The sequence below is a fragment of the Carcharhinus amblyrhynchos genome, chromosome 23, assembly GCF_965287045.1.
Source record: "Carcharhinus amblyrhynchos chromosome 23, sCarAmb.v2.hapA, whole genome shotgun sequence".
Taxonomy (NCBI): domain Eukaryota; kingdom Metazoa; phylum Chordata; class Chondrichthyes; order Carcharhiniformes; family Carcharhinidae; genus Carcharhinus; species Carcharhinus amblyrhynchos.
The window spans coordinates 37025528-37052991 of NC_137346.1; the positions used below are offsets into that span (position 1 = coordinate 37025528).

A 27464-nucleotide genomic window follows, 5' to 3' on the forward strand; every position below is an offset into this window, starting at 1 on the left:
TTACCCAGTCCTTCTCTCCTCCCCTATCTCTGCAATCCCACGTATTTTCCATGGCTAATCCATCTAACCTATACATCTTTTGACTGTGGGAGGAAACCAAAGCATCCGCAAACAACCTGAAGCAAACTGAAACCAACACAGACACAGAGAGAACGAGCAGAGTCCACACAGTCACCCAAGGCTGGAATTGAACCTGGGTATCTGTGATTGTGAGGCACCAGGTTTTGCCACTGTACTATCCTTGTGGAGCTCAACCTACTCACAGCTGCCAACTTGAAAATATCCTATTTCCACTCTACTTTTTTCTATTAACCAATCATGTATCCATGCTGGTATATTTCTCCCAACACTATAAGCCCTTACCTTGCATATTATTCTTTTGTGAGACACCTTATCAAATGCCTTTTGGAAATCCAAGTATACCACGTCCACCAGTTCCCCATTATCTACCCTACCAGTTACATTGCCATTAAATTTGTCAAATACAATTTCCCTTTGGAAAGCTATATTGAGTTTGTCTGATTATACTATGATTTTCTAAGTGTATTGTTAAGATTTCCTTAATGATAGATTCCAGTATTTTCTTTATGACTGATATCATGTTAACTGGCCTGTAGTTCCCTGTTTTCTCTCTCCTTCCATTCTTGAATAGCAGTGTTATATATATTATCCACTGAAACCATTCTAGAATCTAGCAAATTTTGGAAAATCATATCCTTGCAGCTACATCTCTTAGAACGAGAGGATATAGACCATTAGACTCCAGGAGTGCTCAGATTTTAGTGCCTTAAGTTTATCCAACACATTTTTATTTTGCTGATATTAATTACCTGAAGTTCCTCACATTTATTAGCCACTCAGTTGTCCATTATTTCTGGTAGATAATTTTTTTTGTCTTCTACTGTGAAGACAGAAATAAAATATTTGTTTAATGTCCATGCCATTTCTTCATTTCCCAAGATAATTTTTCACCTGTGCTTTTAAGGGACCAATTTTTACTTTAGCTATATTTTTATATCTACTTGTGAAAGCTCTTACAATCCACTTTTATATCCCCAGTTAGCTTGTTCTCATTTAATTTTTTTCCCTTTCATCAACACTTAGAACATAAGAACATAAGAAATAGGAGCAGGAGTAGGCCAACCAGCCCTTCGAGCCTGCCCCGTCATTCAATAAGATCATGGCTGATCTGTCGTGGCTCAGTTCCACATTCCCGCCCTCTCCCCATAACCCTTAATCCCCTCTCTTATCAAAAACCCATCAACCCGCGTCTTAAAAATATTTAGCGAGGTAGCCTCCACCACTTCAACGGGCAGAGAATTCCAGAGATTCACCACCCTTTGAGTGAAGAAGTTCCTCCTCAACTCTGTTCTAAACCGCCCCCCCCCTTTATCTTGAGGCTGTGCCCCCTAGTCCTGCTATCCTTTCTGAGTGGGAAGAGTCTCTCCACCTCTATCCTATCCATCCCATTCATCATCTTATACGTCCCCTCATTCTTCTAAACTCTAACGAGTACAAGCCTAATTTATTCAGCCTCTCCTCATAGCTCAACCCCCTCAACTCCGACATCAGCCTAGTAAATCTCCTCTGCACTCCCTCCAAGGCCAAAATATCTTTGCGTAAGTATGGTGCCCAAAACTGCACACAGTACTCCAGCTGCGGCCTCACCAATGCTCTATACAGCCGCAGCAAGACCTCCCTACTTTTATATTCAATCCCCCTCGCAATGAAGGCCAGCATCCCATTCGCCTTCCTGACCACCTGCTGCAACTTTGTTAATCCTTTTCTGGTTTCTAAAATCCTAAAATTTCTTAATCCTTGGGCCTATTCATTGCAACATTATAAACCACTTTTTCTAATGTAATACTATCTTGAACTTAGTAAGTAAGCCACAGATGGATGTTCCTTGCTGAGCATTTGTTTTTGAGTGGAATATATATAGTTTTGACTTTATTTATTGCCATACGTTTTAGTCTATTTACTAGCCTTTTGCCAGCTTTCTCCTCATTTCTGCATAATTGGCTTTGTTTAAGTTTATAATTCTTATGTGGAACTGGAGCATCTTATTTTCAAAGTTAATATGGATTTCAATTGTATTATGATCCCTTTTTCCCGGGAATCTTTTTCTATGAGATTAGTAATTAACCTGCCTCAAAGCACAATACTTGATCTAAAATGGGTTTATCTTTAGCTGGTTCCACAACATATTGTTCTATGAAGATATCACAAAAGCATTCTATAAACTCATCTTCCAGACCATCTTTGCTGATTTGATTGGTCAAGTCAATGTGAAGATTCAAGCCCTCCACAATTATTACATTCCCTTTATTACAAGTTCCAGTTGTTTCTTGCTAACGGCTGTGTCCAGTTATATAACTTAAGTTAGCAGGCTGATAAACTATTCCTACCAGCTTCCTTTGACATTTGTTATTTCGAATGTTACAGACAAGAGGAGGATTAATTTAAACAGCCCTGATTTCTCCTCTTAGCATCCATCTATAAACAGATTTTAATTTTGTTTTTTATTTCCCCCATTTTATGTGGTGTTGAATTTTCCCATCCTTCAGTCTTGGTGTGATTCAATTTTTTTTTTGATAATCCCATAGCAAACTTGAGCGATAAAGGTTAGTTTATTTTTACACACAATCAAAATGTGGCAAAGGGCATCTCCAAGTAGCCCCCGGTACTTTCATACAATAAAAAGAGGGATAAAAGGCACACTAAACTGAGCTGTTTCAGTTTACCATGCTGGCATCTGCCTGGCAATGTGTAGTATTATGATGTGGCGATGCCGGCGTTGGACTGGGATAAAACAGAAAGAAATCCCACAACACCAGTTTAAGAATACCCTGTACACAAGAAATAGAACAAATCCAACCTGACAATTACCACTCCATCAGCCTACTGTCAATCATCAGTAAAGTGCTGAAAGAGGTTATCAACGGCATTATAAAGCGGCACTCACACAGTAGTAACCTGTTCACTGATGCTCAGTTTGAGTTCCACCAGGATCACTCAACTCCTAACCTCAATACAGCCTTGGTTCGTACCTGGACAAAAGAACTGAACTCCAGGTGATATTGAAATTAAGGCAGCATTTGACCGAGTGTGGTATCAAAGTGCAGTAGGAAAGCCGAAGTCAGTGGGAGTCAGTGGAAAAATACTGTGCTGGTTGGAGTCATACCTGGCACAGAGGAAGACACTTGTGGTGGCTGGAGGTTAATCAGTCAGTTCCAATTAGTCAGTTCCAGGACATTGCAGCAGCAGTTTCTGAGGGTAGTGTCCTAGGCCCATACCACCTTCATCTGCATCATCTTCCTTCCATCATATGGTTAGAATTGGGAACAATCATTAACAACTTCTCACGTACTAAAGCAGTCCATGTCCAAATGCAGCAGGATGTGGACAATATCCTGTCTTGGGTTGACAAGTGTCAAGTAACATTTGTGCAATGCAAGTGCTAGGGCAATAACAATCCCCAGCAAAAGAGGAGCTAATCAATGTCATTCCATTGCTGAATCCCTCGCTATCAACATTCTGGGGATTACCATTGACCATAAACTGAACTGGGCTAGCCATTTTAATACTCTGGCTACAAGAGCAGGCCAGAGGCTAGGAATTCTGCGGCGAGTAACTCTCCTCCTGACACCCCAAAGCCTGTATACAATCGACAAGGCACAAGTCAGGAGTATGATGGAATACCGGCCACTTACCTGGATGAATGCAGCTTTAACAACACTGAAGCTCAATATCATCCAGGATAAACCAGCCTGCTTGATTGTTACACCTCCCTTAAACATTCACTCTCTCCATCATAGATAAACCGTGCCAGCAGTGCGTACGACCTACAAGGTGTATTGCCGAAACTCATCAAGGCTCTTTAGGAAGCATTTTTCAAATTGGCTGTGTTGTATTATAGGAATCAACATATCTTAATTGACCCTGGCCTCAATTCTCTTGAACAAGAACTAAGCGCCCGTGCCAGTCGGAAAGCCAGTGTGTTTCTTGCTGGCACCATCAATGATTTGCAGGCACTAGTTAGAATATGGTAATAGGTCATTTCACCCTCACATGTTTCATGCTGACTTCCAGATGCCTGGTGCCTGATTCGCTGCAGTCGGGATTCAACTGTTTGCCCTCTACAAGAGGGAGCAGTATTTCAGCGTTCCTTCCAACAGTACTCTCACTTCAGCCAGCAATATGACAGGGAAAAGTTTGGTAACTAGATTCCGCGAATCAGAGGTGAAGAGGATGTTAAAAGCTGTGGAGGAGAGGCGGGCCACTCTTTTCCCGAGAATTGGCAGGAGTCTGCCTTCAGCCAAGGTTGTGGAGGCATGGAAAGTGGTGACCAGAGCAGTAAGCATGAGGAGCCTCACCAGGAGGATGGGCATGCAGTGACTTAAAAAAAACGACTAGGTCCGGTCTGCAAGGGTGAGTGCCCAGTTCTTTGCCCCTGACTTTACTCATGCCCCTAAACCTCTGCTATCTCAGCTTAAACCCTCTATCCCACCACACCACCTTCTAACATTGTCACAGAATCCCCTCCACATCCTGCAGTCCACATCATATCCCTTGACTAGCTTAGCCCTATGTCCACACATGCCACCAGCTATTAGCCCATAACCTAGTCAGGCCAACTTACTCTGTCATCTTTATGTTCAGTAAAAAGTCTGACAACACCAGGTTTTAGTCCAACCTATTTATTTGATAATAAATAGGTTGGACTAAAACCTGGTGTTGTCAGACTTTTTACTGTATTTACGCCAGTCCAACGCCGGCATACCCACATCATCTTTATGTTCCCCATAGGCAAAGATTGCCTTCAACAAGAAGGGAACAGGCGCAGAGGAGCAGGGTCTTCTCCAAGATACAAATCCTCACCCCCTCTGAGGAGAGGTCTCTGGAAATTGCGGGTGAGACCCAAGAACAATCTGTGGCTGACTGCGAGCTCGGTAGGCCCCAAACAAGTAACAGCCCAAAACACTGTGATCCCAATGACCTATCTCAAGTGAGTCTATCATCCTCCAAACCCTTGACATTTCCAACAGCTGACTCCATGTCCTTTGTCTTGTTGCTGGGCCATCCGGGGTTGCATCCTTCCATCCCACCCTTCTAAACACCTCAGGCCATAGATCCAGGGAGGACACAGACATTCAGTCACTGCATTCATCAGCGCCAAGCACCAGCACAGAGACACACACTTTATTGAGAGATGTTAGTGGACAGGCTTCTGGGACACTTTCTAGTGAGCACCACACTGCTGCAATTGCAATTGGGTGAAGGCTGGAACATCCAGGGAAGCAACCAATGGGAGGCCTAATGGCTTCCTGAAAACCCCGGCCCCAAAGCAGATGTTGGGCCACTAGAAACATTCATCCATGATGTAAGGAGCTAGAGTAGGCTAATAAACCCACAACCATAGATTTAGGGCTGATAGCATTTCTGCTTTTCAGGGGACCTGTTGTTTCTTCCCACCAGAGCCTGCTGTGTTGGTATAATACTAATACAGTATTATTAGTATCATAATAATACTAACTTTAGAATGAATTATCTTGGACGATGGGAATGTAAGCTAGCCAGGGCTGTTGCCATAGAAGACAACTCTGTATGATTAACAAATATTTCTCATATAAAACATGTATTTTGAATTTACAAGATGGATGTATTTTGCTTTTGGTTATATTTTGTGAAACTTCAGTCAGTGATAAAATACAGCAAGCTCTGGTGGGAAGAAACAACAGGTACCCTGAAAAGCAGAAATGCTATCAGCCCTGGTTGGGAACAAGATGACTACCAGTGCTAGTCTTATGAATAGGGTCATACAACTCAGAGACAAAATGCAAATGGTGAGCAGACATGAAGAATTTCTCAGGATCGGACGAAAGTCACGTGGGTTCAATTTGGTGGAAATCATCCTCCTGTGCGTCATGTTATGAGATAACAGGAAGACGGTATTGTCCATAGTTAATAACAAATGAAATTCTATTAGGTCATGATGTGTATTGTTATTGGCTGGAATTAATGACAGGATGATTTGTATTATTGCAGCCAATTGTCCGAAGCTATAATCTGTGGGAGTATGACTGAATGCCTCTAAATCAGAATCCCGCTTGAAAGTTGTCTACTGGAAAGGTGGGCCATATGATTTGGTAAATATATAATTGCCTTTACAGGGCATTGTAGTTCAGAGTGAGATTGGTTAAATAAAGTCACGTCATCAAAATCAGTACACTGCATTTTGAGACTTCGTATTAGCTTATGTTTGAGCAAATACATAGCCTCAAGAAGAAATCCCCGTCTACAATTCCATTAATGGTGAATATGATATAGATATAGATAGACTTGAGATTGGGTGGAGAAATGGCAAATGGAATTTAGAACATAGAACACTACAGCACAAACAGGCCCTTCGGCCCACGAGTTGCGCCGATCACATCAACACCTACCAATCCATAGACCTATCTATAACCCCCAATCCCATTAAATCCCATATACTCATCCAGAAGTCTTTTAAAAGACCCCAGCGAGTCTGGACAAATGTGAGATGATGCACTTTGGAAGGTCTAATGCAGAAGGGAAGTATGCAGTAAATGGCAGGACCCTTAGAAGCATTAACATATAGAGGGACCTAGGCGCATAGGTCCACAGTTTCCTGAAAGTGACAACCCAAGTGGATAAGGTGGTCATGAAGGTGTATGGCGTGCTTGCCTTCATCGATCCAGGCATAGAATATAAAAATTAGCAAGTCATTTTTCAGCTGTAATTAGGCCATATTTGAAATATTATGTACAGTTGCCACTATGCCAGAAGGATGTGGAAACTTTGGAGAGGGTACAGAAAAGGTTTACCAGGATGTTGCCTGGCTTGGAGTGTTTTACCTTTGAGGAGTGATTAGATAAATTTGGTTTGTTTTCACTTGAATGTCAGAGGGGAGACCTTATAGAAGTTTACAAAATTACGAGAGACATGGATAGGATGGAATTCTTTTTCCAGTGTAGAAATGTCAATTACTACGGGGCATTGGTCCAAGGTAAAAGGAGGAAAGTTTAAAGGAGATGTGAGAGGCAAGGACTTTACGCAGAGGGTGTTAAATGCCTGGAATGCACTGCCAGAAGATGTGGTAGAAGCAGATAAAATAGCAATATTTAAGGAGCATCTTGATAGATATATGAATAGGCAGGGAATAGAGAGACACAGACCATGCAGAGGCAAAAGGTCTTTAGTTTAGAAAGGTGTCATGTGTCAACACAGGCCGGGGTAGAACAGTGGTTAGCACTGTTGCCTTACAGCGTCAGAGATCTGGGTTAGATTCCTGGCTTGGGTCACTATCTGTGTGGAGTTTGTATATTCTCCCCATATCTGTGTGAGTTTCCTCCGGGTGCTCAAGTTTCCTCCCCAGTCTGAAAGATGTGCTGGCTATTGCGTTGGCCATGCTAAATTCTCTCTCAGCTTACCCGAGCAGGTGGCGGAGTGTGGTGACTAGGGGATTTCCACAGTAACTTCATTGCAGTGTACCAAGTCACAAGTAGGCTTACTTTCACCACAGGTAAACCTACTTGTGACTAATAAATAAATACACTTTAGGCTTGGTGAGCTAAAAGGCCTCAGCTGTACTGTTCTTTGTTCTCTTTTTTAACTCTAACTGACAGCTTCAGCCATTTTTCATGTTTAGAGCGCAGGGCTTTTTTTAAAAAAAATCAGATCGTGATACTTAAACATCATCTGTCCGTCATAAGTATTCATATCCACTCCATAAACTTGTAATATTCAAAAGAGAATTGTATACATACTAAAGAATGGACTTATCTTGCATTAAGTTGATCTTTCTTTACATCCTAGCTATGACTGTAACACTATATTCTGCACTCTCTCTCGTTTCCTTCTCCATGAACAGTATGATTTGTCTGTATATGCGCAAGAAACAATATGTGACAATAATAAATCAAATAAAATCATTGAAGTCGGATCAGTTGAATAGTTCGACCAAAGAGCCATCGCAAGCATGATAGTCTGAATGGCCTCTTACTAAGGTGTATCATTCTATGATTTTATTTACTAATTGCCTTTTGAAAATTATTGTTAAATCTGCTTCTACCATCCTGTTGTTTTATGTGAAGATTTTTATTTCCTTTTAAATCAGTAGCAACAACTTTCTTGAAGTAAGACTGCTGCGAATGTGTTAACTGTTTTATTTCAGAACACCTTCCACGGTATTGGTAGAAATGCCATGATTTGGAAATCAAATAAGGGGTGCAGTTCAGTTTTAAAAAAAATGCTTCTTCTGATGGCACACACACAATTACATTTAAAATTTAAAGGGTCAGCGGTGGCCACAGGAAACACATGCGATTTGGGCAGCAGGTCTGGGTTTATCAGAGAATCCAAATGCTTAGAACCCCCAGGGAAAATGATATGGTCAGATATTACCAAAGGTTCTCTTTTGGGGTCATCAATTAACATATCTTTGTGAGTGGACAGCTAATCCAAATGAGTAAATCATGATCAACCTCATGATCAGCTTCATGTCAATTGATGTCAAAACGATGTGACAGTTTGTAATTTGTGCATTCTTGGATCCAACATACCACTGAAAACCAGCATTTGTAATGAGGAGCTGTCACCTGACATGTCACTAAACTCACCATCAGACTCACCATGGACTACCCTCTGGAATCAGTTGCATTCTTGGACACATGCATCCCCATCAAGGACAATCACCTCAGCAATTCTCTGTACCGCAAGCCCACGAATAACTTCAAGATGCTCCACTTCGCCAGCTTCCATCCTAACCATGTTAAAGAAGCCATCCCTGATGGACATGCCCTCCGTATACGTAGGATCTGCTCAGATGAGGAGGATCACAACAGACACCTCCAGAAGTTGAAAGATGTCCTCATAAGAACAGCATATGGCGCTCATTGATCAACAGTTCCGACCTGCCACAGCGAAAAATCGCACTGACTGCCTCAGAAGACAAACACGGGACACAGCGGACAGAGTACCCTTCAGTGTCCAGTACTCCCCAGAGCAGAGAAGCTACAACATCTTCTCTGGAGCCTTTAACACGTCATTGTTGAAGATGAACATCTCGCCAAGGCCATCCCCACACCCCCACTTCTTGCCTTCAAACAACCGCACAACATCAAACAGACCATTGTCCACAGCAAACCATCCAGCCTTCAGGAGAACCGTGACCACGACACCATACAACCCTGCCACAGCAACCTCTGCAAGACATGCCAGATCATTGGCATGGATACCATCATCTTATGTGAGAATATCATCCACCAGGTACATGGTACGTACAGTTGCAACTTGACCAACGTTGTCCACCTGATACACTGGAGGAAAGGATGTCCCGAGGCATGGTACATTGGGAGACCATGCAGACGCTACGACAACGGATGAATGAACACCGCCCGACAATCACCAGGCAAGAGTGTTCTCCTGTTGGGGAAAACTTCAGTGGTCATGGGCATTCGGCCTCTGATCTTCGGATAAGCGTGCTCCAAGGTGGCCTTCACAACACACGACGACGCAGAGTCGCAGAGCAGAGTCTGATAGCCAAATTCCGCACACATGAGGACAGCCTTAACTGGGATGTTGAGTTCGTGCTACACTATCTGTAACTCCCACGACTTGCCTGGGCTTGCAAAATCTCACTAACTATCGTGGCTGGAGACAATATACATCTCTTTAACCTGTGCTTACCCCTCTCTCCAGTCACATTGTTTGTACCTTTGAGACTTGATTCCTGTAAAGACTTGCATTATTTTATAAATTAAGTTTGTGTCTTTATATGCCTTGTTTGTGAACTGCCACTTACCTGATGAAGGAGCAGTGCTCCAAAAGCTAGCGGCTTGAGACACCAAATAAACCTGTTGGACTTTAACCTGGTGTTGTGTGACTTCTTACTTTGTTTATTTAAGCTATGGGCTTAATACAACAATACTGTGCTGAGGGGGGGTGGTGAGGCACCTGGATTTTCCTCTAAGTGTCCCATCTCAGGGAGAGCGCAGTGCCCTTGTGCACTATTAGGGAAAAAGATCACGTGCTTGTCACCCCAGCGACTTCCTCTCAGGAGACCCTCATGATCCTCTCCTCAGGCCTTCGGCCATCATCTCTATTGCTGCCAGTATTCAAGAGTGTGGAATATGCCTCTGCACCAGAGCAGGTGACCTCCAGACCTTTGACCTCCAGAGATCACCTGCCATGATCTCAAAGGCAATGATGCAGTGCACTGAGCAGATTGCCTCCATGTCAGCTGCTGATATTAGGATTATACTAAAGCATAGAGGTCCTTAAGAGAAAACTTAAAACTTTAAAATTACAAAGGCTGTTTTCAAAAGTAGTTTGTCACCTTATATTGTTTTCAATTCATGATATATAAAAAAAAATCATGAATCATCATTTGTTGGGATTAGCTTTGTCAGAGAGCTAAATGTACTGACATGCCTCATGGTTGACATACATTTATAGTTACAAAGAATTATGGATATTTCCTATTCTGTATTGTGGAGGAAATGATGATGTGTGTTTGCATTCCATTTTTAATAAATGTTTATGGTGGTATGCACTTTCATACTTCCCAGTCTGTGGGACCTGGTTGAATATTCCGGCTTAACTCACCGCTTACATGCATTGTCAAGGAAATTGTCTGAGATTATTCTAAGTGTGGATAATGGAACTATTATAAGTGCATTCAATGCCTTGGAATGATAGTGCAGGATCTGACTTCTTGGCCAGGTTGATTAACGTGTGTTCAAGTGTGAAGAAATGTCCTCAGAATCAGTATTCATTACCGAGTACGTGTGACAAAGGTCCACTAACCTTGCTCTTGTGGCAAATGATGTGGGTCCAGAGATAGTTCCGGGACAGAGATGGGTAGGGGTTGGCAGATACCCCGAATAGGTAGTGGAGTTCCAGTCATATAAGGACCTCACTCTTGGTTGATTGAATCTGTATTAGGTTGTCCCTGGTATCTCTTGTATGTCTCGCACTGCATCCAGTAAGGGCACATGCACATTCGTGGCTTCCTCCTCAGAGTCATCCAATTCATCCTCATCTGAGGAGCAGTATTGCTTCTGCCTCTTGTTCTGTTCCGTTCATTCTCCTTTGCATGGCAGTGTTATGCAGTGCACAGCAGACCACAACCATTTGTGATACCCTCTGTGGTGCATACTGCAGAGCCCTTCCAAACAAGTTAAGATTGTTGATGGGCATTTTCAGCAACCCATTGTTTGCTTGAAGATGGTTCTAGTGGAGGCATGAGCTATATTGTACCATGGTTCTACTGCACTATGGAAATGTCTAATCAACCAGATCCAGAGGGGATAGCCTTTATCATTCAGGATTCAGCAATCAACCTGGACTGAGGCCTCAAAAAGCTTTGGGACCACTGAGTAGCACAAGTGCAGGAGTGATGAGAGATTCCTGGGAAATAAGCACAGATGTGATTTACTCTTTGCTTATGATTGCAGACAGGTTGAACTTCAATGACAGAAAGCCATTGTGCTTCACGTATGCCACTGACTGGTTCCAGAGAGCTCTAACGGCAACATGAGAGTGTAGTTGATGACCTCTTGCACTCTAGGAAAAAACATTATGATGCTGAAGTTCTATACCTTTGCCTGGGAGTCCTCATCTGTGGAGAATTTGATGAATTTATTTGCAAAACAGAAGAGGATATTGATTACCTCCTTACTGCAACTTTGTGTGATAGCCTGCGAAATTATTTTGGTTTGATTTATTATCGTATGTATTAGTAAACAGTGAAAAGTACTCTTTCTTGCACACATTATAGACAAAGCATCCCTTCATAGAGAAGGGAAGGAGAGGGTACAGAATGTAGTATTATAGTCATAGTTGAGGTGGAGAAAGAGATCAGCTTATAATGTAGGTCCATTCAAAAGTCTGATGACCCGAGGGAAGAAGCTGTTCTTGAGTAGATTGGCATGTGACCACAGACCTTTGTATCTTTTTCCTGATGGAAAAAGGTGCAAGACAGTATGGCCAGGATGCATGAGGTCCTTGATTATGTTGGCTGCTTTTTTGAGGCAGTGGGAAGTGTAGACAAAGGAGGCTCGTTTGCATGTTCGACCCTTTGTAGTTTCTTGCAGCCTTGGACAGAGCAGGAGCCACACCAAGTTGTGATGCAACCAGAAAGAATGTTTTCAATGGTGCATCTGTAAAATTTGGTGAGAGTCCTAGTGGACATGCCAAATGTCCTCAAGACTCTTGAGAATGTAGAGGTGTTCTTAATTATAACATCAGCACGGAGGGGCCAGGACAGGTTGTTGGTGATCTGGATACCTAGAAACTTGAAGCTCTCGACCATTTCCACCTCATCCCTATTGATGTAGACAGGGGCATGCTGTCCTGAACTTGATAGCTATCTCCTTCATTTTACTGAAATTGAGGGAGAGATTATTATTGTCACACTAGTTTAAGTTTTAAGTTTATTTATTATTGTCACAAGTAGGCTTAGATTAACACTACAGTGAGTTACTCCAGATTTTCTATCTCTTTCCTGTACTGTGTGTTGTCATTGTTTGAGATTCGACTCGCTATGGTGGTGTCATCAGCAAACTTGAAAATCGAGTTGGAGGGGAATTTGGTCACATAGTTGTAGATGTATAAGGAATATAGTAAGGGGCTAAAAACACAGCCTTGTGGGGCAGGGGTGTTGAAATGGTACACCTGTCACCCATGGACATCTGGAAATAACTGCTGGGGAAAGTGGAGTGCCATAGTCACCTTGCACGCCAGTATCATGTGATCCCACCAAATCAGGTAGCAGGTCTTTCTGTAGGATCCTACATATCTCCAAGATTACTTCCTGGGACAGCCTCAACTATCTCTGACATTTCAAGATAGTTATTTCTTGTCCTGAAGACATGTTGATATGCCAGTGCCTATCTTCTATGATGGCTTACCTGGTTGCCTACCTCCTGAGCAGCCTGCCCCTCAACTTTGTCTTTTGGTGGTCTTTGTAACCTCTGTTGGTTTGCAACAGCTGTCTTTAGTTGCATCCTCCACTCCTGCTCTCAAACTTGCACAAATATTGGGGGTGTCCGACCCATAGCAAATGCACGAAGTTACCTGAATGGAAAAAGAAGGCATTTAAGTGAGCACCTCTTTATACTTGGCTTTCATCCATGCAGCTGCTGAGCAATGAAGTTTTCAAATCCTCCCATTGGCTGTACAAAATATTCCCGCCTCACTCTACACTCTGACTCCCACTTGCACCCAACACATGGCATCTTCCCATTTAGACTTGGATTCTGCCAACTTAAATGTAAGTTGGAAGAAATGACCAACAAAAGAACAAGAATTGCCCTCCACTTCATTAGCATCAGCGTACATCCTCTCTTATCTTCAAATTTCAGCACACTATGCTTGATCCTTCGAACATCACTGTGCATTTTCCATCTGTCACTCTCAAACCTCACACCATCACTCTTGATCTGTGACAGTGGCAGTAGGCATGCATCTTTCTCCCTTGATCCTACTGCCATCACTGTAGACATTCCACCTCTTATTCTAGACCCTCCCCCTACATCATCTCTTATATGTCCTTTCAGTCGCTTGATTCACCCTCTGCAATCCCTAACCCTACCTCCAAATGCATTGACTGCTTCTTAACGTCCCCCGTAACTGTGGACCTTCCCCAATACAGAGAGTTTCCTGAATTCAACATTCAGGATCCAACGTTAGACAATGCTAAATCCACCTGTGGGATCCACCTTAGTTTTGCATTGCCTGATTGCTGCCCTCTGACCACATCCAAGACTCCAGGTCCTTCCTGTTGCACATTTCCAAGCCCTGACTCCACCTGCCCTGTTCCTTGCAGACCTCTTGTCCCTTACAGATAAATGCTCCTAACCCAAAGCCCTCCCCATTCTTAAATCACCCTTGCCCTTTTGACCCTTCACCCAAGGTGGTAGTGTCCTCCTCTCCACCCCTCCTCTATGCTGAGATATCCACAAAAACAACTGCTTACCTGAGATCAAAATGCGCAAACTTGACTGATGCATGCCATTTTTAAATGATTGCAAAACAGGAAGAATGAGTTTCCTGTAACTGCTGACTTAATCTTGAAGGAAAGACTTAATTTGAAAGCATTTGAACATAATGAGTATTCATGAGATGAAAATGCAGTGAAAATAGGAGCACAACACCAGACGGCATGTGGCGCAATCTGCTATTGACTTAATCTCTTATGTCTCAACACTTTTGTCAAGAAACAGCAATTTAAGTTTCTGCCTAATTGAGGACTCTTGGTAGACACATTTCCTGCTCTTATGGAATCCTATTGTATACCATCCAAGGAGTGGGATTGGCTTGGTGATCAGTTTCACTTCCTTCTCAAAATATTATACTGGGTTTCCCATGTGTCGGGTCCATTAATTGCTTAGAACAGTTGATGGGACAGCAGTGGTATGGGGATGAAAGTGAATTTCTTTGATTGAACAGAACTTAAAATTAACATGTTAACAGTGAAAAGGAAACAAAAAGTGAACTTTTGTATTGAGCTTGAACAGGATCTTAAAACTGAACTGAAAACACATGCTAAAATCCAAAATATATCTCAACTGTTATCTCATTATTGTAAGTGTCCTTCGCAGGCTGCCTTGGTCTTGAAAAACAAGCCTTGCAGCTGCTGTTATGAAAATCTTGTTTGAAGGCTGTTGTGTACCCTCAAGGAATGCTGTCAATTTTTTAGCTAACCCAGCATGCCTTCTGAGTTTTAAAATATAATCAAGTTAGCGGTCTTAGTTAATCCCTACAGTCTAGCATTTAAATGTAATCGCACAGGCAGAAATATCTCAAAGTGAAGTTTTTGCATAGATGAAGTCTTTGCATTGACTGAAGCAAACATAGAATCGCTCATTATGTTTCAGATTTTACTATAATACTAATGCCCTTTGTAATGCAAACTCTTGGCCAATGTGTGAATCATACTGCTTGGATATATTTAGTAACCATGAAAGTAATTTTAAATTTGTTTATAAGTGCACAATAGAGGTCCTTTTATTGCCATGCAAAAACTGGGCCAAATTCCATACCATTATGTCAGAGCATAGACAAATATGAAGAGTGATGTTAATAATCAATGTCAGTATAATGGATTGAAAAACCTAGACGGGAGGCACTTGGTCAGACCAACCGAATTTCAGATCTGCACCCGTTTCCAGAAACCACTTTTTCATGCATGACAGTCATTTATAATTGCAGCATATAACTTATTTTAATACAAAGATGTGAAACATTTTTGACAGGTTCAAGAAGAACAATATAGGCTTGACATTTTGATACTGACATTAGCACAAGGAAGTTTAATTTTTCTTGACATTTTTCCATCAACTAGTTTAACAGAGGGTTCATGTTGTACATTTAAATTCATGCTGTAGAGTTGTATTTCATGTTTAACATACCCTCCAAAGAGAAATTACTTTTGGACTGAAAAGTTGAATTGGAATAAGAACAAATTGTGCACCAAATAAAAGATTAGACGTTGACTTGTGGAACCTTTTGCCCAGCTAATAATGCTAGCAGTAGATTTATTTCAAGCGCTAGGCATCATCATCCTCTATGAGTACCCTAGACCCTAAGTCTGCTGTGATCAACAGTACCATATTTTGTTTTCTCTGCAGTAAACCATCAAACGATATGTCACATATTTGTTCAGTGCAGCAGCATGTCTTTATTTTAGAGAGGCCATAGCTGCCTGGTGATCAGGCCATGGGTCCCACTGAACAGCCTGAGTAGTGGGCAACTGAAGAGGCCAAAGGCCAGATCAACTGCCAGTGAGAGCCCTATGGAATGAAGAGAATGGGGGGGATGCGAGCAAAATAGAATCAGAATGATATGGTGGAATTCTATGTTTCTGAGACTAATTGTGGTGGGTGGACAGTTTAGGTAGTACTTTTCACACTGAGCTTGGAACTGTATTAATTATGCATAGGCAAGTTCCATTCCAAGTCACCTGAGAGGCCAGCAGCTGATCACCTGCCAACCATCAGCTAGCGGGTTGGAATGTACTGGCACCACTACACTCATATCACTCTCTCTAGCCCATCTATCTTTGCCAGACAGTGCAAGATGTCAACAATCCAGAGGCAAACAGGCCAGCAGCCTCAAGAAGATGTCTGTTCCTTGATTCAATTTCCCTCCCTCTGAGCCCATCATCTGTGAGGTGCCTTTGCCCCACCTAGACCTTTACCCACTGCATTGAGTCTTTGTCCTCACCCTTCCGGTAAATGATGTGGCATCTCTATGGTCTCATTGTTTGTGAGCTTTTGATGCAGCCTTGGTGGGATCCAGCTTCCCCCTCAGTCTTCCCTAGGCCTTCAATTGTTCACCACCTCCTGACCCCTTTGTCTTTCTTCGTGAGCCCTTGCCCTTCCTCCTCTCCTTGCATAGCAACATTGCTAGCCTTGTCTTCATCAGGCCCCCGACACAACCTCACGTTGTATTCCACCCCCATCAAACTTCAAACCTTTGTTGCGGTGGCTGCATAAGTCCAACAGCACAGTCCCACCCAGATAGACTCAGGTTGCATGGCTGCAGAGAGAAGGTGATCCCAACCCCACGCGGCAGTACTGATCCAAGTTGGTGATATAGGAGTGTCAATGGGTCAAGAAGCCCAGTGTTGTTCATGAAGACCAGCCCAGTGTGGAGATGAAGACAGGAAGACTCTGTCCTGGCAGAGAGCTGAACAGAGCATCTAGAACAGAGCAACACTATGGCAGAAAGTTATTGCACTGGCCTCAAAGTGTCTTGAAAAGTGAGGACTGTCTTGTGCGTGCCACTCTTTCAGTTGGGTTTTAGACTGATGTTATTTCACGCTGGCAAGATTGGAAGGCCTGACAGGATTACTAGTAGGCAGCTGTTTTAATAAGCGTAGATGAGATGCAAATGGGTGAAAACGAATGCAAATGAAATTCATGCCACCAGCTGGCGGGAAGACAAGCCTGCCATTGGAAGAATTGCAACGTGATTTTAGGAGGTGGGTTTCTGACATTTTGGCCTATTTTCAAACCTGCCACAGCTGAGGTGGGAGAATTTCACTCATTGGTTGTCTGCTGTACAACTGACTGATGAAACTTAAATATGCAGATTACATTTTGGTGGTTAGGCCAGAAAAGTTTCAGAGGTTCATGTTGAGTTGAGGTAGGGGTGGGGGGTGAGTGGCGATGAGTTCTTCAGATGTGAAGAGTATGGGGACCCTGGGGTAAAACAATTTTATTTGTCAGTGGGAGGAATGGAGATCTCCTCCATATTCGAGGGCTGGGATGTCAAAGCAGGGCTGCAGCCATAAGATACAAACAAAAGCATTATTCATGTAAGCATGAGGGAGGGATATTTACACAATTAATTTAAATTTAGAATTATCTGTTTTCATTTTGTTCTCCATAAACATAGCTAACATGATTGCAAACTCAGAGTCATATGTTGCTCCATGATGGAAAGAGCCTGCAACTACATATATACTTGCAATTTCAAAATAAAATACAATTAATGTTTTAACAATTAGTGGTGTACGCACCACTAATGTTTGCTAGTGCTTCAACATTAGAACGCTCCCATCACAGCATCACTTATGGGAGTCCCTGTATTGCAGCTAAATGTTGAGACAAACATTTTCAATTTCAAAATGTATTGTGACTAACATGCTTTTTCTCTTATACATTACATTTTTAAAACAAACTGTTCAACTAGAATGACATAGCATTGATGCTTTTACATTCCTTAGAAATTCAGAAAAACACTTTTTACAAATTGAAAAAGGATTTTTAGTTTTGAAACTTATTTTTAACTTCTATAGAGAAACATAGAACATTACAGCACAGTACAGGCTCTTCAGCCCTCCATGTTGTGTCGAGCTGTGTCCAATCCCAAGATCAAGCTATCCCCTCCCTATAATTCTATATTATTTAAAGGTAAATATAAAGTTCCTGAAAAAATTAAGTAGGACTGTTTACCCCAAACAAAATTATTTATTTATTTTACAGTCAAAACTAATATTTATTTCTGAACAAACATCACTTAAAATATGTTATCTCTTCATTATTACAGCAAAATTTGTGGGACCTTGCTGATATCTGAGGATTTTATAAAGTGAAATGACTGAAAGATTTAATTTGGCCCTTGATAGTAGCGAAACCCGTCAATAGGAACAGGAGTAGGCCATATGTCCCCTTGAGCTTGCTTCACCATTCAGTAAGGTTGTGGCTGATTTCCTGCCTCAACTCCATCTTCCTTCACTATCCCCATATTCAATCCTCAAGCTGGCAACTCTTTTACAGTAAAATCGAAAGCCTCTTCCTTGAATCTAATACTGTCTTTAACTTCTCTTATTATAGGGGCAGAGAACATTGGTGGGAATAGTCCGTAGACCCTCTAACAGCGTAAATCATGAAATTTTAGGTACATGTAACAAGGATAATATAGTAATCCTGGAGGAACTTTAATTTTCACATCAGCTGCGCATAGGACCATCTTACCTGTGGTGTTGTTATTCCTTCAGGAAATATGTATTTGCTCTATATTATGAATTACTTTTTTGTATGTTTGCCATTTCTTATAGACTGTCACATCACTTAATCTAATTTCCAATCTACTTTAGCTAGCTTGTCCCTCATACTGATCTAATTTGCTTTATTCAGATTTAAGAGTTTTGTTTTGGAATTAACTATATCAGTTTCATTCTCAAATGCAACATAAAATTGTATAATTTTATGATCAATCTTTTCAGAAAGTCCTTTGCTACAAGGCTACTAATTAACTTGTTAGTTCCTTGACATGCTGATCTAGGAAAATATCTTGCATGCATTCCATGATTCATTCTTCTCACTATACAAAAATTGAATTCCCCAGGATTACCTTATTATCCTTATGACATGTACTTCTAATTTACTGATTTATACTCTGACTGTACAACTCTGTTGGAGGGCCTACTGACTATTTCCACCAATGTTCTCTACCCCTTATTTTTTTTCTTGGCTCCATTAAAACTGATTCTATATCTTGATTTGCTGATCAAAGAATCTTTCTCGACTGTCTCCACCCAATTCTTTATTCTCACAGCTACTCCTATCACTCTTAAAAGTCAAGAATCCTGGAATATTTAGTTTTTAACCTTGGCCTCTCAACCAAAGTAAATATAAAACATTTTCAAACAGTGGGAAAAATCAGGTGATTAAATATTATGTGATTTAACATCTTGCTATCAAAGCTGTCCAACCAGATTCACCATTGCCAAGTAAAATGGGTCTTTACAATTTGTCTTTTGTTAATGTGACACTGCAATAATATTAATCAGAACAAAATCTAAGAATGTCCATAATGCAGGATATCTGGCACTGGATCAGGGTATTTTAGCCAATAAGTCCATGCTGTTTATGCTTCACTCAAGTAGCCTTCCATCTTTTCTCATCTAAGTCAACCATTCTGTTGATCTATTCCCTCCTGTCTCAAATTCTTATTGCAATTACCTTAAAATGCATCAGGACTATTGACTTAACCATGATTTTGGGTTGCATTCCTACCACTCTTTGGGTAAAAGAATTTATTTTGAATTCCCTACTAGAATTCTTATTATCTTTTATTGATGGCCTCTAGTTATACTCTTCTCACTAGCAGAAACAATCGTTATCCAATCTTATCAAAACATTTCATAAATTTAAGTATTTCTATTAGCATACCTCTCAGTCTTTTTCTAATGGAAAAGAGACATACCTGCCAAATGTTTTGTTTATATCTGCATCCACACATTTCTGATATCCATCATTCTCTCAATTTAAAAATATTTTAAGCAGAAATCTATAATTTACTGAGACAATCCTGACTGTGATCAGGCTTGTGTAAAAGCAACCATGACTTTATTCCCTGCCGTGATTTAAAACCTTTTAAGGTACATATGTACGTAAATCTGGGTCTGATGTTGAAGATCATAAAATCTATGTAATTATGGTTTTGAATCTGAATTTTGCAGTGTATTTGTTGCTAATATATAGTTTATCTTATATGTTCAAATGGGACAAAGCATATTATAGTATATTCTGTTAAAGTTGCACTGAGGAACATCCTGCTCTGGAAACTATATTTTGACAATGCTATATTGACTAAAGTGCAGGTTCATTCTGCAGTAAATTTGATTCTTGTTATAACAAAAACTTTTGGAAAATATTTGTATTTTCTGTAAGTTTCCAAAATGTCCAAATTCTGAGATGACTTTTCTGTAATTATCACCGATACTGGCATTCATCCATCTTGCCCTATCTTCTTTTATAATCCAGTGCTCCACTGTTCTCTTTTGTCAATGATCTTATCATCAGTAAGTTAATCATTCAACAGCAATTTGTATTTAAGCAGTGGCTTAAACATAATAAAACATTCCAAGTGCTTCAAAGGATTAAAATAAACCATGACAACTGAGCCCCATGAGACAGTAGGGCAAATGACCAAAGAGGTAGGTTTTAAGGAATGTCTTAAAGGAGGAAAGTGAGGTGGAGAGGTTTGGGGAAAGTTAAAGAACTTTGGAACTTGGCAGCTTAAAGAACAACCAGTGGAGGAGTGATTAAATTTGAGGATGCTTAAAAGGCCAGAATTATGAGCATGCCGATATCCCAGAAGATTATGGGGTTGGACAAGATGACAGTGATAGAGAAGAGGTAAGGTATTTGAAAACAAAGATATGAATTTTAAAATCAAGTCATTGCTTAACTGGGAGACGGTGTAAGCTAGTGAGCACAGTGATGGGTGAATAGCAAGGTATGATATAGACAGCAGAATTTTGGATGACCTCTAGTTGTTGGAAGGTAGAACTTGGGAGTATGATCAAGAGTGCCTTGGAATAGTCAAGTCCACGGATAAAAGCATATATGAGGATTTTAGCAGCAGTTCAGCTGAGGCAGGGACAAGTCAGGAAATTTTATGGAGGTGGAAGTAGGTCGTCTTGGTGATGGTGCTGATATGTGGTCAGAAGCTCATCTTTGGATCAGGCAAATTAAGCATTAATTAAGCATTTGCACGTTGGTATAATTAATACTGCAATTAATGTAATACAAGATAGATGCTGAGAAACAGCTGCCATAATAACCATTTTAATAGAAATTAGCACCTGTTTGTCATATAGGAAATGAAAATTAAGGTAAACTGAAATAAAATAAAAAAAACTGCACAAGGAATATATTAGTACCTGTTTTACAGCCATAATTCAGGTACCTAGGTGTGTAGTATGCTGGATAGTGTGCGACTGCACATTCTGTGCTGGAAATAGGCCACCCATTTATTGATAAAGTTCCTTTAATAAGGGGTCAGAGCCTGAAATAAAGCCTTTGAGGCAGAACAGGGAGGTTCAGTGACCTGATATCTTTCCTGCTTCTGGGCAATCATCCTGGATGTGGGGAGTCAATTTAAGTGGGCTGATTGGGGCCATCACTGAAATGTTCCTGGTGGGACATGGACCTCCATTCGAGACCCAAATCTATCAGATACCCAGTAGATGGCCTGAGGATCCATAAGGCCCATTTTAATTTTCTTTGGTAAAAAGTTATCATAATTCATTAGTCACATTTCTTTATTGGAAAGAAATTTTTACTGTAATTATTTAATAAACTTTCAATTTCTGCATCGCATGTTTAAAAACTGTTGTGCGGTTCTTTATCAATTATTTTTATTATCCAAGTTAATTGATAAGTCAGCTGTATGAATTATTATTGAAATGGAGGAACATTCAACACTTTTCAGACTTGTTTCAGTTTTGCTTCTTCTTCTTTTTACAGTTCATAGCAAAGAGTTGCCTACAAGTTCAGAAAGTTTGCAGAGCTTCTACACATCCCCAGCCTATCTTCCTGTGAACTACAAGCTCTCAAACGTACAGCTAGCCTTTTTCCTAAATAAGGACAAACCAAACCTACAATGGAACAGCACCAAGTCACTCCAACGTTCGGAACATTTTGTTGTATTTCAAACAAAAGAACTTCCAGTGGTGAATGCCACTTTTGGACCTTTCTCCATGGATCGCACTCTCCCAAAAGATATACTTCAGCCCACCAGTACATTGGAAGTGCTGGACCGATTCACTATGAATTGGAAGGTCAGAGCCTTCATTATCCAACAGAGGGTTCCCTTTAACCAACCACTTGTTCAAGTACTATTTTATGTGGCAGGTCGAGATTGGGATGATTTTGATGTTGTAGATAAATTGCCATGTGCTAGACTTCATGCTTTCCGAGATGTGAGAGATATTAAAAGCTCCTGCAGGCTAAGGGGAATCTTAGCCATATGCCTAGTCCAAGTTGATTTGCCCCTTGCCTGGTTTAGTTCTGCCTCCTCAAATTTGGGAAGAAAGAAACCGATGGATAATTTGGATATAATCAGTGAAAATCTTCAAGTTGAACTATACTACACCTTGCATCCTCCAGACAGAAATGGAGAATGCAATGCTGGTAGCAACGCATCTTTTCGTAAAGGAAAAAACGCTAGACAGGATGGATCTTACCAACAGCCTCTGCTACGTATAGGAAGCATCAATTTGTATCAGCCCCTCCAAACTCAGTTAGTTCAGGAGCATCGACTTGATGGGAATATCTTCATTCGCTTGCCAGAGGGGCCGCTAAAACCCGGGGAAATCCTTAGTATCTCTGTGTTTCTAACACCAAATTCAACAGTGGAACAATTCACTCTGAGGTATGGATTATGTCATTGTTTTTACTTCAAAAGGCAATTTTACATTGCACATGAATTGGAAAATAACATATTGGATATTAGTAGTTATAAAATGTACATAAATCACTTACATTTGTTGAAAATTCTACACATTATGAAAATTCTACCCATTAAGTTAAAATGTAAGTACTTTTCTCTAATGCTGTGCCTGTGTTACCATCTGAAGTGTCATCTGTAATGTTATTGTTAATTTCTTTCACACTTCTAACTGTCTTCTCATCTTTGGAATCAACTAGGATGCTGACCATTTTCCATGAATAATGAAGGGAAAAATTAACCATTTTATTGATTTAAAAAAAAATGCATGAGCGTGAATGGAGCAGTTATTTAGAGCATAACGTGGATCATGCAACTCATAAGGAGATGGCTCTTTGATGTATGATACCACTATTCCCAAGTGGAGCAGTAGATAGCTTGTATTTCCCTTGTTATGAAATCCTCAGCTGAAGAAAACTCTTTTTTGAGTATCCCTGAAAGGTGCTTATATATATAAGGCATTTATATATAAAATCATCAATAAATCAAGTTGGTTAGGAGTGGGGAGGAAAGGAATTCCAAAGTTGCCACCTGATTCCCATCAACCACCGTTTTCATGGGCTCGGGAAATATGGCAGATAATATGGCAGATAATATTCATGAACCATGAGGGAAGCCTGTTCTGGAGTTTGAAACCTTTTAACATTTATTTAAAAGTTGGTACCTTCTTTGCCTATAGTAATTAGATGCTGTTTATGTTAAGTGTATTTTAATACAATAATTGTTGTTGGGGCTTTGGTCTTAGAAGGTAAGTTACCATTAAAATGACCAGCATTGTGAAAATGTTCGGATGCATTAGAGTACATTATCCACTTATTGAAGTGTTCTTCTGTATTCATTAATATTGAGATGCATAATTTGGACACTGTTGATTCAAAGTCCAGTTCTTAGCTCAGCTATTTTCAGCAGACTACTTCAAAAAAACTTCAACGAATTCAGCTCTACCAGTTTTGTTTACACAGTTTATATGGTCCAATGGAATACAATTATGAATGGTTGGCTAAGCTCCAGAACCTCTAATGGATTTAGCTAAGCAGTTGCTGTTGACACAACTAACAAGGGAACTGTGGGATCTTTTTGCTTGAGAGTTTGTGAGCAGTTAAGAGGTTTTTGAATGGCTGTTTGTTTGGTTTGAACATTTCATGGACATCTTAAAGACTTCCCAATGTTATTATAGGGCTTGTGAGTTCTCCATTGTAGATATGTGGTGAAAAGGCATGAGGATATAGAGGGAAATGGGGATGGGTGGGGATTAAAGAAGGTTGAGGCTAAGATGCCAAGCACATTGGTACAGAACTGGGCTGATATCCCAATAATGGTGGTAGATCTTCGAATCTGCGCAGCTCTGTTCCCGCCTCAGACCTGCTTTGGGAGGAGGACGCCCTGATTCAAATTTGTTCCTGCAGTCCATGGGGTGAAAATACATTGAGCATATGCGATGAATTAGGCAGGAATCAGGAGGCAGAAACCACGGTCAGGAAGTAGCCTAATTCCTGATTCAAAGGAGAATATTGATAAAAGGGAATATTATACCCCTTTATATTTTGTTCTCACTTCCATCCTGTCATCCTTTCACTTGCTCAAAACCTATTCCCGTACATCTTCAATTTTTCCCATCATGTGGAAAGATAATTAATCTGAAACACTGGCTGTAATTCAGAGGCTGTGTTAGTCACAAGCGCAAATGTCACAATGGCTGCTAAATCTTGCGAGAAGCTAAAAAAGGGATTGGCACCAGCAAGACTTCAATTTCCGATCTTCCTGACATCCCCTCCCATTCCCTCCAATGATGCTATGAGGTTCATGCCCAGGAGGAGTGCAAACTTGATTTGTATGCATTATAATATAATAAGCAGCATCATGCGGCTTACTTAGAACATTGAACATAGAAAACTACAGCACAAACAGGCCCTTCGGCCCACAAGTTACACTGATCATATCCCTACCTACTAGGCCTATCTGTAACCCTCAATCCCATTAAATCCCATGTACTCACCCAGAAGTCTCTTAAAAGACCCCAACAACTTCGCCTCCACCACCACCGACGGCAGCCGATTTCACTCACCCACCACCCTCTGAGTGAAAAACTTACCCCTGACATCTCCTCTGTACCTACTCCCCAGCACCTCAAACCTGTGTCCTCTTGTAGCGACCATTTCTGCCCTGGGAAATAGCCTCTGAGAATCCACCTGATCTATACCTCGCAACATCTTATAAACCTCTATCAGGTCACCTCTCATCCTTCGACTCTCCAGGGAGAAAAGACCTAGCTCCCTCAATCTATCCCTAGGAAACTGGGAGGTCTTCATGCTTAAGTCACAAAAGGCTAGAATGTAAGTTCAGCAGTTAATAGGGAAGGCAAATGGAATGTTGGCCTTTATTTCAAAGGGAGTGGAATATAAAAATAGGAAGTCTTGCTGAAATATACAAGGCAGTACTTAGACCACACCTGAAATACTTTTGGTTCCCTTACATAAAGAACAATATAATGGCATTGGAGGCAGTCCAAAAAAGGTTTGCAAGATTAATCCTGAGTGATTTTCTAATGAGGAGATGTCCTATGGGTTGGGTGTGCACTCATTGTATTTCCTTTGGGAGAGTCTAGCTCCACAGGGTCTAATCTCAGTTTAAGGGGTTGCCCATTTAAAATGAATTTCTTCTCTCAGATGGTAGTCAATCTGCAGAATTCTTTACCTCAGAGAGCTGTAGAGGCTGTGTCATTAAGTACGTTCAAGTCTGAGGTAGACACATTTTTATTCAATAAGCGAATCAAGGGTCATGGGGATAAGGTGGGAAAGTGGAATTGGGGATTAAATCAGATCAGTCATGACGTATTTGAATGGCGGAGCAGACTCAAAATGGCCTGCGTCTGTTCCTACGTCTTATGGTCTTATGATCTCTCTATGCCTTCTGACTGGAATTTTGCCTCATAATGACTCAACTTGGTGAATAGTCTCTAGACTTTGGTGAAAGGGTACTTCTTAGTCAATCTTCTGCAATTTAGATAGACATGATAGTGATTTTCAAGGGGCATCTTGACAAATGCATGAATAGAATGGAAATAGAGCGAAATAGTCCCCGAAAGGATTGGGGGTTTTAGTTCAATTGGGCAGCATGGCTGGTGCAGCCTTAGAGGGCTGAAGTGCCTGTTCCTGTACTGTAATTTTCTTTGTTCTTTGTTTCTTGTTCTGCAAAATTTCCTTCTCCTCCTGACCCTGTTTGTCCCCATTATAAAAAAGTTCATGGTGGACCCCGTAGTAAGCATAAAAAGGGCGAGGAACAATAAATTTCCTGCTAAAACACCAGGAAAGATAATTTACAGAACTTTTTTTTATTCTTTCACAGGATCTGAGTGTTGCTGGCAAGACCAGCATTGTTTTTACCCATTCCCAGTTGCCCTTAAGAACATGGTGGTGAGCTGCTTTCTTAAAATACTGCAGTCTATTTGGTATAGAGATGCCAACAGTGCTGTTAGTTCTATATTTTTTGACCTACATTTATATGTAGATAATAACATAAGAACATAAGAAATAGGAGCAGGAGTAGGCCATCTAGCCCTTCGAGCCTGCCCCGCCATTCAATAAGATCATGGCTGATCTGTCGTGGCTCAGTTCCACATTCCCGCCCTCTCCCCATAACCCTTAATCCCCTCTCTTATCAAAAACCCATCAACCTGCGTCTTAAAAATATTTAGCGAGGCAGCCTCCACCACTTCAACGGGCAGAGAATTCCAGAGATTCACCACCCTTTGAGTGAAGAAATTCTTCCTCAACTCCGTTCTAAACCACCCCCCCTTTATCTTGAGGCTGTGCCTCCTAGTCCACTGTCCTTTCTGAGCGGGAAGAGTCTCTCCACCTCTATCCTATCCATCCCATTCATCATCTTTTACGTCTCAATGACATCTCCCCTCATTCTTCTAAACTCTAACGAGTACAAGCCTAGTTTATTCAGCCTCTCCTCATAGCTCAACCCCCTCAACTCCAGCATCAGCCTAGTAAACCTCCTCTGCACTCCCTCCAAGGCCAAAATATCCTTGCGTAAGTACAGTGCCCAAAACTGCACACAGTACTCCAGCTGCGGCCTCACCAATGCCCTATATAGCCGCAGCAAGACCTCCCTACTTTTATATTCAATCCCCCTCGCTATGAAGGCCAGCATCCCATTCGCCTTCCTGACCACCTGCTGCACCTGCAAGCTGGGTTTTTGCGACTCATGCACAAGGACCCCGAGGTCCCTCTGCACCGTCGCCTGCTGCAGTTTTTCTCCACGTAAGTAATAATCCTTCCTACCATTATTCCTACCAAAGTGGACCACCTCGCACTTGCCAACATTAAATTCCATTTGCCAGTTCCTGGCCCATTCGCCCAGCCTATCTAGATCCTTCTGCAGACTCTCCACACCCTCCGCACAATTTGCCGTTCCACCAATCTTGGTGTCATCAGCAAATTTCGACACCATAAACTCGGTTCCCTCCTCCAGATCATCTATATAAATGGTAAATAGCTGAGGCCCCAGCACCGACCCCTGGGGCACTCCACTAGTCACCAACCGCCAATCCGAATAGCACCCATTGACCCCCACTCTCTGCCTCCTATTTGACAACCAATCCTCTATCCACGCTAACACCCTACCCCCAACTCCATGTCCCCTGACCTTCTGCAATAACCTCTTGTGAGGTACCTTGTCAAATG

At 41.3% G+C, this 27464-nt stretch overlaps 1 protein-coding gene across 1 annotated transcript in view; it reads left to right on the plus strand.

Annotated features, from left to right (window-relative positions):
• tmem132e (transmembrane protein 132E) overlaps window positions 1-27464 on the plus strand; it is a 707821-nt gene that overhangs the window by 152409 nt on the left and 527948 nt on the right. The window contains exon 2 of the mRNA XM_080210481.1: window positions 21792-22698. Coding sequence (XP_080066607.1) covers window positions 21792-22698 — 907 coding nt within the window. The remainder of the gene's footprint in view (window positions 1-21791; window positions 22699-27464) is intronic.